Source organism: Ptychodera flava, chromosome 21 (genome assembly GCF_041260155.1).
Source record: "Ptychodera flava strain L36383 chromosome 21, AS_Pfla_20210202, whole genome shotgun sequence".
Taxonomy (NCBI): domain Eukaryota; kingdom Metazoa; phylum Hemichordata; class Enteropneusta; family Ptychoderidae; genus Ptychodera; species Ptychodera flava.
In genome coordinates, this window is record NC_091948.1 from 10,446,149 (window position 1) to 10,459,496 (window position 13,348).

The 13,348-nt window shown below is 37.9% G+C and overlaps 1 protein-coding gene across 1 annotated transcript; it reads right to left on the reverse strand.

Moving 5' to 3' along the window:
* Nucleotides 1-99: 99 nt before the first annotated feature.
* On the reverse strand, nt 100-13,335 carry LOC139121378 (NAD-dependent protein deacylase sirtuin-6-like). Its single transcript, XM_070686201.1, is given in 9 exon segments — nt 100-1,927; nt 2,406-2,456; nt 2,458-2,530; nt 2,923-3,003; nt 7,858-7,947; nt 8,360-8,419; nt 8,916-9,098; nt 11,588-11,715; nt 13,167-13,335. Coding segments are annotated over 9 exon segments (1,575 nt in total). The 5' UTR covers nt 13,284-13,335; the 3' UTR covers nt 100-1,135.
* Between the last annotated feature and the right edge of the window lie 13 nt (nt 13,336-13,348).

Genomic DNA, 13,348 nt, shown 5'->3' on the forward strand with positions numbered 1-13,348 from the left:
ATTACCAGTCGACCTGTTTCATTGTCTCTCGTCTGAGTGAGATTGGATTAGCATTAAAAAGACTGAAAGGAATGATCAACAACACAAAGTCAGCCATGATTCAAAACCAAGGGGAAAAGTCATTTTATTCACAGGATGTAGATGAATAAAGTTGAAGAGGATGACAAGATATCTCAGAAAGTGAAGACTCGTATAAATTGACAGCATGCAAAAGTTATCAGTGTCCAAGACAGTAAATTATGGTTACATTGTTACAGACTCTGCTAAAATAACAGTGTCTCCTGTGCAGATATGACATAGAAGTCTGGGAAATATGTAAATAAATGTCTCATTAATGCAAAGAATATTTTATGAACTGAAAAATTCTGAGTTTTTGATATATTGGCGTAAGTGTTGGTGTACAGTCCTTACTTCGTATGTTGGTTACTTTTTGTGGCGCCACACTCTTCTGTAGGTACATATATTTGGTCTACTCTTTGGTCAAAATAATTGTTTCGTTTCCTTACAACCTTGCGTTAAATTTGCCAGCCGCATATTCTGAAGGTCTCATCCCATTACACAGGGTGTACAAAATTTCTATCATGAATTTGAAAATCAATCATTGATACTCACTACTCAGAACAATGTACAGGTACTTTCTGACTACGCATGCACAACAGTGACAAACCTGTAACTCGGACACCAACATTTTCCAACTTTTTCAGCTCATTTTACAAACACCTTTTTTTTGAGGAATTATTTGTTGACATAAAATGTTCCATTCTGCAACTGTCAAAACTTAATCAGACAAGGTTGAATTCTCAGACTTGAAACACAGTGGTAAAGCAGAGCCTCTTACACATGAGCCAGAAGGATTGTAATGTCCTATGCCTTGCATTATTACACATACAACAGTCTCAACCTAATGTAGGAATATTTTTCGAAAATTGGAAAGTACCCTGTTTGCCTTTCTTTTTCTATGTGATCAAGTAGTTGGTTATTCAGTAAGTGTGCGAAGACAAGAGGAAAAAATTTCACACATGATGAATTCAAAAAGCAAAAACCGTCTGGGAGATACAACAGTCAGTTTATTTTGAATGTAGAACTCTACAGAAACAATACAAAAATGACAAGGTATGTCATCTTCTCTTTAACATCAGCTAAAGTCTGTTTTAACCTTTTTATCTTTATGCTGATATTCTGTCTCAACACTGCCCTCTGGAGATGTCTTGCTGTTTTCTAAAAGATTATTGACTGTGACATTGTCTCCATTGCCATCACACTGGTCACATTCACTGTTCAAATTCACCACTCTTTTCTCTGTGCTACAATCAGTTCTGTTGCTACTGGCACTGACTTTATCTGAAGAATCACTTCTTGGAGTATCATTCTGACTCAAGGGTTCAACAGATTTTTCTGATATGTCTTGATGTGAAGGCGTCGTCCCACTAGACTTCTTAGTTTGACAAACACTTTGTGGTGCAATCCCATCAACAATGTGATCACTGTCCTTGTCACTATTAACTAAATCACTTGATGTCCACTCTTGTCTTGTTTCACACTCCTGCCTTCCATCCACTTCTAATTCATGATCTGGTTCTGGCTGGGAGTTGCTGTTTTGTTGTGGTTTTGCATCCAGTTCTGGCTGGGAGTTGCTGTTTTGTTTTGGTTTCACATCTAGTTCTGGCTGGGAGTTGATGTTTTGTTGTGGTTTGATATCTAGTCCTGGATCAGACTTGATGACTGGCTGTGGTTCGGATTTAACCTCTGCTTCTGGCTCTGCTTTGATCACTGGATCTTTGAACGGCACTTTGATTGTTGGTACATGCTGTGACTTGAGAACCACAGACGGACCCCTGTACTCCGGTATTGATAGTCCCAGTTTTTGCATTAATTGGGTCATAATATCGTCTACGTAACCGTGGATCAAAACATCGGCCTTCTTGTCCTTGAGGGGAAAAAATATTGTTAGTGTAAAAACAGGAGTTAAGGTCATCACTACAGCCAATCTTGATGGCAGGGTGTTTAATCAAAACAGAACTTCTTTTTTCACCTCCAAAATTTACACAATGTCACATTCTGCAAGCATGTAGACGTTTTAAGTATACGTACATAAATTCATAAACAAATTTGTAAGTGGAAGAGCTATTGTAAATGGGTTTTGTTTAGCATAAAGCACCTACATTTTCATCGTATACTATTGTCTTTTTCATGAAACCCCTAAAATCCTATGCACAAGGACACAAAACAAAGAATTTAAAAACTTCAGCCTGAACACAGTCCCTCCACCCACAGACTGGTGGGTGGAGGAACTGTGGCCTGAATTAATGCACAAGTGTATTATCCATAAAGCAAGTCTGCAAAGATAAAGGAAAACAACTTTTAGTTGACATAAACATGCAAAGCATATACAATTTTCAACTTACGTGTTTGGTTGGCTGGAGGTTGCAGATAACAAGACGACCACCTTTCTTCTTACACAACAAGAGGAAGATTAGCACTGGGTACAATCTGTAGAGATGTGCCAAGACACAGAGACACATCTGCTTTCCTGTATACAACATATATTGAACATGTCCATGAGAACTTGGGCCAAAAGGAGAAATTTCAGCTTGCTATACAGTTGCAATAGCTACCAAAGAATGCAGTTATTCTCCATTCATTGACCATTTCCTATCAATTTTGATATAAGTTTCTATGCAATGGGTAGCAGACACTTTCACCAAAGTTCACTTCATTATCATGTGTACAGTTATACCACACTGAACCCGTTTCACCTTGGTCAAAATGAATGTACAATTTGCTGATGACCATCTGTGAAGAATATCAACCCATGCATTCATGTTCATACATGTGTCGATGCAACTGTAAAGGAAAGACAGGAAACTTCCTTAGCATAAAGTTGATCTGTAAAGAGGGATATTTAGGCATATAATACTTCACCTGGAATGTTCATCAGCTAAATACAAATCTCTTTCTGGCAAGGAATCTTCCCAGTCTAGTATGGTGTCACGTAATCTGCCTCTGTAAAAGCAGAGAAGAAATATTTCTGTCCGTTCCATGGAATAATTCAAATTTCATTAAATAACGATGCATGTACGCTAATAGGCATGATGAAATGATGACAGACGCAACCGTAAAGACACTTCTATGATGGAACGCTAATCCAAAGTGTTGGTTCTGTCAAATCAATTTGGGCAACCGATCACAAGATCCAATGCCTGCAAAATAGTAGAATCCCAATTAACGGTAAATTTCACGCTTTCTCAAGCCAATAAGAATGCGCACTAGCACTGGAGGAGAGGATCATAAATGAATGCGAGCAATATGGGGACGTACAACCTTGACAGTGAGTTGCTTCAGTAGCTGGCAGCAACTCAGATGCCATTTTGATTACTATGTGAGTGTCAATCTGCAGCCTAATATGCTGAAAAAGCCGTTTCTGATTGGTTGTGTACTCTACTTTGAAAAACATAGGGCCAATGATATGACACTGTGCTCCTCAGTGCATTTAGCGGTAGGGATGCAAGGAGAGGGGTTGGGGGAATGTTGCTGAGAAAGATGCAAAGGAAGGGTTGAAATGTGAAACTGTAATAAAATCTATCGTTTTTTTAGCAGTGAGCGTCCAGCTTGGTAAACATGCCATCTTGTACATGAAGGCAAGAACCATAATTTTCACATGTCCACCAAACTTGGAATTTGCATATGCATAGATCAACACAGATCATCCAAATTGATTTATCTGCAAGATTTTGTATGTTCCTTGCTACAAAATTCTGACTCAATTGAATTATAACAGGAAAATAAGCACGCATGATTGGACAGTGTGGACTGTGTATTGCATGCACTACATCTGCCGTGATGGTGGATTGCCAGACGACCACACTGCATCAAAGAACTGTAGTTTAAAACGAAAATATAATTCTAAACAAACTTTCTTCGCGTCATTGATAGCCTTGATTTTCTTTGGATATTGAATGGACACATTTATTAAAGACGTCACTTTAGCTTGTCATTGATGGTGAAATGATTTTTTGCAGAAACTTGATCGGTCCAGCCAAGTACACATGCTTACTCATAACAGCTAGCTGGACTGCGATGATCACAATATTGTTTTGTGATATTCCGATACAAAATTAAAATAATATTCTTAATATGTCGCATGACTATAAAGTTACAAATGTTTCCTTGGGTGTTGAAACATGTTAGCATAGTGTGAAACAAATCAACACACCAAACAGCAACGTTCATGTAAGAACAACCTGCTTGATTTCCATGGACTTTCTTTCTGGTCCGCCCATCACACTGGTATGTTTCCCCTCTAGCTACCGAAAATTCTTAGTAAAATTTCAAATTCAGTCTCAAAAGTTTTGAGTAAATTTCAAAATTGACTGTATTAATTAAATTGTCAGTTATCAACAAATTCCTTTTGTATGCCAATATAGCTCATCTCAGAACCGGACATACTTATATACACACAAGATTTGGCAACACCCTGACAATTAAATAATCTTCAACAGCACTGATTTACATTTACAAATTATTCTATGTGAAGTAATTCTTCAATTGCAGATACTATGATAGAAGAGTTCAGCACTGCCAAGATATGAGTATAGCACACTGAATTTTTAACCAGAGTTATGAAAATGACTGAACTGTGTCACAATAAGTTTCTTTTATTAAATCAATCATTTCATTTTTTCTAAGATTGTAGAGACTAAAGGTTAAGGATATTAGTAACTTTAAACCAGGAAAAAAATACCAATAAGTGGAAAGGATCAAAAGAAATCAACTTATTTATTTCTTTACATGTTACAAAACCAGAAAGTAACACATAATTCTAATTTAAGTGATTTAAGGCTAGTTTTACAAGCTTACTTGTCAATGTTTGATGATGAAAAGAAACAAAAAACCACGAATAAACCTCAAAAGCAACAAAATTCCAAGCATAACATTACACGATGGTTCAGAATGTTCATTTACAAAGTTCACTCAAAATGTACTTTGAAAACGATAGTATTTTGAGTGTCAAAATTTGACAGCTGTACCGCGGCTACTTACTAAAAGTCTGTTGAAAAAGAGTACTAAATATCGTTGTTTTTCAGGTCAACAAGTGATTGAATCAAAAACATGTGCAGGGATAGAAATACTTTTTTATTTCTATAGTGGCAAAAGTTTGCCACCGGATATAAAATCAGGTGGCAATTATGAAAAATCTGGTGGCAGTGTAACACATCATGTGATCGGTATAATACATTTTGTCATTGCCACATACTCATTCTAATTTATAAATTCTTGAAAATATGGTGAGTACATGTCACAAAAAGTCAACCGATAGCCTACTGCAGGCCTCGAAAAAAAATTTTCAAACTTACTAACCGTGGAACACGTGAATTTCATTTTTACTTGTCTGAAAGGAAAAATTACTTGCCCTAAACTTCTAATAACTGTACCTGTAATTTGTAACAGAGAGCAAGAGTTTGGCCCATATGAAGTGAATTAAAAGAGGGAAAAAACAGATTCAAACATGAACTACATGTACATCTCGTTAAAATGAAGGACTATTACCAAATCTGAAATGTAGCAGAATAAATGTGAGAATACTTTAGTCTTTTCTGTAGATTTGGCCATCTCGAAAACATCTTTGAATTTGGAATTTTTCCACAACCTAATCCAAATAAAAAATCTTTGCATAAGAGTAATAAGCTTGTGTGATTTACAATGTGCATGGCTGGCTGCTACTCTTTATTATCAAGCTGAGATCACAAACAACTGCTCTGCTGGTGGTAGTGTTTATCTTCCAATGCATTCGCACATGTACATCTGCAACCCTTTTACATGTTTGCTCACTGAGCACAGCAGTCTTCCAAAGTTTTATTTTGATAAATGTATTCGTCAAGAGAGCAGATTCAAGTTTCGTTTTCGTTACTCTACAGTGCAGATTTGTTTTCTGTAAGTGAGAGCCGATCCCTAACAACCAAGGTCACGTAATTTGAAACTGTCTGCATCTCACGCACAACCTTGCTGCAATGTGTGGCCTCCTTGGTCGACTGAGCCCGTTTCGACTACGATGTAAACTTGTACTTTTTCAACAGGGTGTTGATTTACGTTGAACAGTAAGCATTGCCGAGATCCATGGCTTCAAATAAGTTTGCATCCATTTACCAAGCACATGATGCAATTACACTATCGCGTGACATGTCAAGTGTACAAAAGCTGCTGTCATCGATATGGAGATTAGCCAATCACAACTTTGGATTCACGCTATGTTTTCATTCATGCCAAAATGTCGCAATTAGTTTGTTTTTGTTTTTGTTTTGCTAATGAGTTTTTCCGCCGTCAGACAACGCGTGTTCCTTCAGTGTTCCTTCCTTCAAGCCGTAGGATCGATGACATGATGACCCAAAATTTAGTGGCAGAAAAAAACCACCAGAAAAAAAATTTGGTGGCAGATTGACAGTTCTCGGTGATGGTGGCACCGATTATTTCGAACACTGATGTGTCATGCATGAAACAGTAAAACAACAACTGATAAATAAGTAACTTTTCTCAAGAGTAACTTGAAACGCCTCGCCTGAAAGAAAATTTCATCCCGTTTCACAGAAACTGACTGCGTATTTGAGCGCCACAGCAATGAACGGTCGGGGAATCCCCGCGAAAAATCACTCACACGTTTGTACTCGTCCAAAACATTGATTGTTCACTTTTTAGCTGCATGATTCAGCCTGCCAAAATATTTTTATTTTGTAGATAAATAATTGAATTTCTTACTTTTTTATTTCGTTTGTTAATGAAAAGTCATTTTAATATTTTTAGATGCTCTAAAAATTTCAAAACCAGCTAAAAAGTGACTATTTGGCCAACATTTAAACGAAAACAGGAAAACCAAGCTGGAATCATGGGCTATTTCTCTATGAATACTCTCAGTCTCTTTAAGCTTACGCATATTACTCTCGCCGATGCACGATTTTTGCATCGAAATTTTTCACTCATTTTCGTTGGTATGACTTTGAAACTCCAGGAAGCGATTGAGAAGAAAGGGTTAACTTCAATTATTGAGGTTTTTGCTGATAATTTGCCAAATTAAATGAGAAAAAACACTACGCAAATTTCCACACGCCTTTCATGTTCGTGTGGTACAACATGTGAACATGGAGGTAGTAGGAGACTGAGGTTTCTTGCACGGTTGTGCCGATGAAATGGGAAGCTGAAATTTTCGCTCGTAATTTTACAAACGAAATCGTAAATCCACTCAAAACTTCGTATTTTTTTGACATATTTGAAACCCATGAGGAACGTAATTCATTCTCCCCCTGCACAGTAAAAAGGAGATCGAAACGACATGCATGTCAGGACCAAACGCACGCATGATATTGTCCGTCAACATCCATTAATCTCGTAATTTACACTGACAGAACAAAAACAATATGATCGAGCATGGACGTTCTAACGTAAATGCATCATAGTCTATCGCATTTTCATGTAAGCCAATACACTCACACGTACGCTCGAAGTTCAATTATATGTCAATTCAACACGATCTGGTATTGTCGCTGATAGTGAGTGTGCAACGTGAATGGTATGCGTAGTCGTAGTCGTTAAATAACACTGATCACGTGGTGTGACAAAATAGTTTTACGGAAGTTGTTGACGGAAATGACGTCAATTCGCCTCTCCCAACTCTATAAGCTTCCTCAGTTACGTAACTTCGTCGCTAAAAACAGATTTCCTATGGCGCATGTTCAGATGTAGTGAGGGAAGGACCGTAGAAATAAAGACCGTAACACAAAGAGTAAAAGACCGTCCCATATCTACATCGGACTTTACATTGGAAATAATTTGAAAGTACTTTCTTAACAAATGATTTATGACCCTTACCTGCATCTACCCATGGATTTATTCCAGCTACAGAGATTTCCAGTCAATTTCAAACCTACTGTAGGAACTGGTTGATTTCTTACATACTGCCTGTAAGGAAAAAAATGACGGTAACACTACAGTTTACAATTTGCATCTCAATTTACAACTTGCAAAATTTGGCCGATTAATGGATTCGCCAAAGTCTTTTCTTTACCTGATAGCATCTCTGGAGTGATGTGTAATTTGTCATGTACGGCTGTATTGCTCCTTTTAACTTGTTCACCCCCAATTCCCTGTAAACAGGTCCACAGTCACTATTGAGAACAATGAGTTTGGGTCAAACCATTGCGGTGAAAGGGTTCAATATAGAATTCAGGGGTCACTCACTCACCGAAATTTCAATATAGCCTGATTTGTAAATTGTCCATACTTTATGGGACGATAAACTGAACCATGCTGATTTGTAAAATACAGTAAATATTAAAAGTTAATCACAATTGGGATCCTGTTTATAACTTACCTGCCACATTTATCACATTCTTCAATAAACATATTGCCATGTAATTCTGAAAAATGGTCTCTGAAAGAGAGAAAAAATAATGGTGAAATTAATAATTAACTCCTAGTCCTAGACCATGTACATATATGTTGTACTTGCTTTCTACCAGTAACCCATATGGTTATGAGTACGCAAAGTGGGTTTGATAATCAGACATTGATGGTCATGGATAAAAATTTTGTTTAAATGGATCTAATGATTTATTATCTCGATTGTGTGAACATTACAGAATGTGTGAAGAAAGTTGCAATTACATTTGCTTGTTTTACCGCTGGACAACTTAACTTGAATTAATGTGAGCACCAACAATCATATGATCACTTGTACTATCACTAATTTGATTCAAAGCCAAAATGAGAAACGGCTATAACTGTTTGTAAACAGTCCATATTCACTGCTTTTTTGAAGGCCAAGCAAAATAAATAGGTGGTATATATTGTATGGTGTTTCATCGCCTTACCCCTTCACCCTACAACCAACTTTATTGAATAAACAGTTACATTTATGAAGCACTTACCTTGGTAGTCCCGATCTGAAGTGCAGACCATCAACATTTTGACTGATAACGTATTTCACTATCCCTGCTCTTTCTAATCCAACCAATGCCATGTGTGTTTTGGTTGGTTTGGCAGTGTCAAAGGTCACATCTAGTTTGGGAACTTCCCCTTTTTGTTCCAGTGTCCACACACCCTTTGGTCCTCTGTAAAAAAAATGCACGTTTCAAGCAGTGCGATGATTTACTGATTTAGTATCTGAGAACCTGTGTTTTTGGTAATTTACTCACTACTCTGCCAACTCTAGCTCTATGTATCTAAGCAGCAGATAAGTGATATTTTGGAACAGTGTCTGCACAAAACCAGAGATACGGAGCATGCAGTAAAGACTAACATTCTGTTAGCTATTTCCAAGCTAGCACTTGCATTTGAAAAAGCACTGTTTGCAACCAGAGTAGTTCAGAGTTGAAGGAAACTGTTTTAAAAGACTATGATTCCTTAACCCTTTCACCACCATGGTCTGTCCCAAATCCATTGTTTTCTATGGTAGAGTTGGACCTGTATACAGGGAACTGGGAGGTATGTAATTGTCTCGAAACTGACATTGTACGAGCAGAAGTACTGGCTCGTACTTTCATATTACGAGTGACGTATGCAAGCTATAAGTCACACATGCATCGTATTTCACACATGCCTTTTGACCTAATTTTTTATGAATACGCCTAGGACTATGTTGTATTCCATGGATGAAAGATTTTTGTTTATGTGAAAGGATTTTACGACAAACGAACGCTTAGACACATTTTCTGTGTATATTCGAAACTCGGAAGTAGGAGCGGGTGTGAACTTCGTATGATTATTTTTTGGTCGTGAGAGAGGGTTCAGTGCAGTGCGGAGGAATACTTTTAGGCTTTGACTTTCGGACGAGTCTGTACGTACGGGTCAAGACTGGAGACGACGCGACACTCTCTGACTTATTATACGCCACAATGGTAAACTTTTTTGCAGACGTCGATTGTAACATTAAGGTGTTAAAGAAGAACCGAAGAAGAGGTTGCAATGTCCGAACATCAGGAAGAGACCTCGATTGGTGTAATGCACTTGAACCTACAGCCGTTGTAAATCTTTTTTACTTTGTAGAATTCGAAAGTGCAATGATTTCACAGATATAAAACCTGCGTGGCTCGTGAGTCAGCTTATGACCTCGAAATAATCTGATCACCACATTATGTTAATCACAGTGTACAATGAATAATATGAAGGATTTTATGAGTTGGCGGGTGTTTTTGTGGCACCCGTGTGAACCTCATGTTGTACAGTCTATTTGAAAATGACCTCTACTCAACAATGATTTTAAAGACTAACATTTTTCTGACCTCGCATTCAACTTCAAGTTTTGAAAAAGCACATTATCGGAACCACACTATTATTGGTGTGTATTGTTGAGAATACGGCCCCGCCTATTGAATAATGGTATAGTCAGGTCACTGTGGGGTCAATATTCCTGTTTGTCATCGCGGAACTTGCAGAAGCCATACAAGATATCGATGCTCGATACTTCTATATTCAATTCGTTCGTTCGCGCTCCTGAACAACAAAAAAACATCACTCAAACCAACTCATCACATTCCAAACTTACCTAGCTACACTCAGTTCGGTAGATAAGTTCCAGGCATCAGTTTTGTCGACGTCAATGAAGTCGGCGTCGACGTAATAATGTATTTTTACAAATATATTTATTTATTTGGCGTTAATTAGAGGAAAATCACATCAGAGGGTGGATGACGTATGTATTACAATATCCCGGGTAGGCTAAACTGGCCGTTTTGTTTATCGCTATTATTGCCTACTCCCACCGTACCGCCCATCGTCTGTAACTTGCACGCGATGTTTGCCTACGAACAAACGCCCAATGCCAGTCACTCAGAGTCGTCAGTTTTCTTGCTACCCAAGTTGAAATATTATGCAATTATGAATGTCATTTTGAAAATTCACTAATGCATGCAATACCAATTACGATGAACCCACAATTTATTGTTGTTGAGATTTTGTCAACAGTGTTATAAATATAGTGCTGCAAAGTCAGTAGTAGGGCCTACCCACGTGAAAGACGTTTTGAACTCATTCCCGTACTTGCTATATTCAAGCTGAAATCAGTCAAGTCATTACGTGTTTATTTTGCATATTTGCTATATTTTAGCACCCGTACTCAGAACCCCTCTTTGACATTCTGTTTGGCATGTTTCTACGTTCATTTCGAATCCTATTTTGTCTTTTTTTTTCAACGCTCAGTTCGACGCTGTTTTTGTTTTTCCACGCTCAGCTTGACGCTCACTTCATCGGTTTTGGGACCTGCATTACGTCACTCGTACTTTGAAAGTACGGCACATTACGTCACTCGTACTTCGCTCGTACGAGCTCGTAGGTCTGCTCGTAGTTCGTCCGTTTTGAGACGATTAGATAAATGGAACTGGGGGTGAAAGGGATTCCTTAAAGTTATACTGTCACCTGTTCCAATTTTGTCACAGTTACCATTGAAAGAGAAAATCTGACCAATCACAGATTTTAAGCGGGTGGCCACTTTTTAAAAACAGCGCCCTCACACGGGCATTTTAAATACCAAGGAAGGCCCATTTGACCATATATGGGCATATTTAGATTACAGGTGACTGTATACCTTTGATTGACTGTATACCTGAAATCTGGAATGCCTGCTGATGTACTGATCCCTGCCCCTGTGTGAACCACTAGGTGTTTGCTGTTCTTGATAATAGTTGACAATAGCTCAACTTTTTCTGAGATAACTTCTGGGGTGTCATATTTCTGAAAATACAAATGTTATAATTGAAAATTTAACATTATTAAACGTTGCATGTGTGTGAGTGTGGTGGTACACAAACAGTAGTACGGTAGTAAGATTTGCTACTGCAGTAGCTCCTTGGTTGAAGTGACTGTGTTTGTCAATCAATCCTTATTACACAACACATTCCTGCAGAGAGTATGGCAAACTTTGAAATTAAACTCACGGTGAGCATTTGCCAACACAAGGACTGAAATACTGAATCATGTGACTGAGATATGCAAGTTTTTTATGTACACAATCATGAATATACCACTGTAGATTCATCGCAAATGTGCATTGTTTCAGCACATGTATGATTTATGATTGCTGTGATGCAGGGCCCTTGGGACACAGGTCCTCAAGATCAGTGTGCCATTCTTTATGTTCCACTACACTGAACACTCCAAGCATCTGTGTGTTCGAGAACAAAGGGGGTGTTACTTTTAGGCTGAGTTACAGATATTTGTGCTTGAGTGATACAGCACAGAATTTGAGAACAGAGAAAGAACAACAAAGTCTAAGCACATGAAAGAATAAGCGGTGTGTAAGATGTTTGTGTGATTTTTGTTCCACAGGGTATAGCAAGCAATACATTTGTCTCGAAGTTTTGATAAATAAATGTCATGTATGTATTGAACATTTTTATGATATAGCCTTTAACTGTAATGTGTGTCCCTACAACTTTACTCTCGCTATATCTAATAATATTTGAAAGAAAACAGTCCATACCTTTTACCCCTCAAGTTATTTGGTCAGAGCGATAATCCCCAGTGTTGATGCTCAGAAAAAATTAATGAAGGGTATGGGAAAGGGTATTGACAGCGACTAGATATTCTGTTAAAAAGGAGTCTCCATATCCGGAGAAATTCTCCTGATTGGGGCGGGGGGGGGGGGGGGGGGGGGGGTAACTTTTTGCCTGATCAGGAGGATTCCCCCTTTTGTTTTGTTAATGTAAATGTAACACACTCATCACACAGGTAAGGCTTCTATAATTACAATATTTAAAGGGGCAGGTCATTTTAATATCACCATTTATATATCTGGAAACAAATTTACCAACTTGATAACAATTTCAGTGGAAAACAAAGGACTTACACCATGTAAGTACTCAATGTCAACAAGAGCTAATCCGTAAACCAGGGATTGAGAATTGCCCCTTTAAGGACACTCATTTATCATCTTTTAGAAATTAGATCAATGTCTTATTTTCTATACCCCGTGGTTTGTTCTTTGAGCCCTCTTAACTTTTCAGTTTGTTGTTTGCTTGAAAACGGTTACTACCTGCTAACCTGGGTTTCAGCATTGAGAACTGACTGACTCTGCCCTATAAAAGTCTGTATTTTGGAGGGGAAAATAAATGAGACGATCTGCCAATAAATATTAAATGCTTTCTCTATTCTGAGAAACGCGATTGATGTTGACGAAATCTTACCTCGGGGAGTCCACACTTTCCTTTATTATCGTAGGACGATAGACCTGCCGCATAGTTAACGGACATTTTATGCCGGCGATGTTTTATTCGTGATGTAAAAACAAATAAACGTTTCATGTGATGTACTGCGTTTTTGTATTTTCCGTCATCCAGCAGAGTGAAATAGTCAAGAAACAACAAAC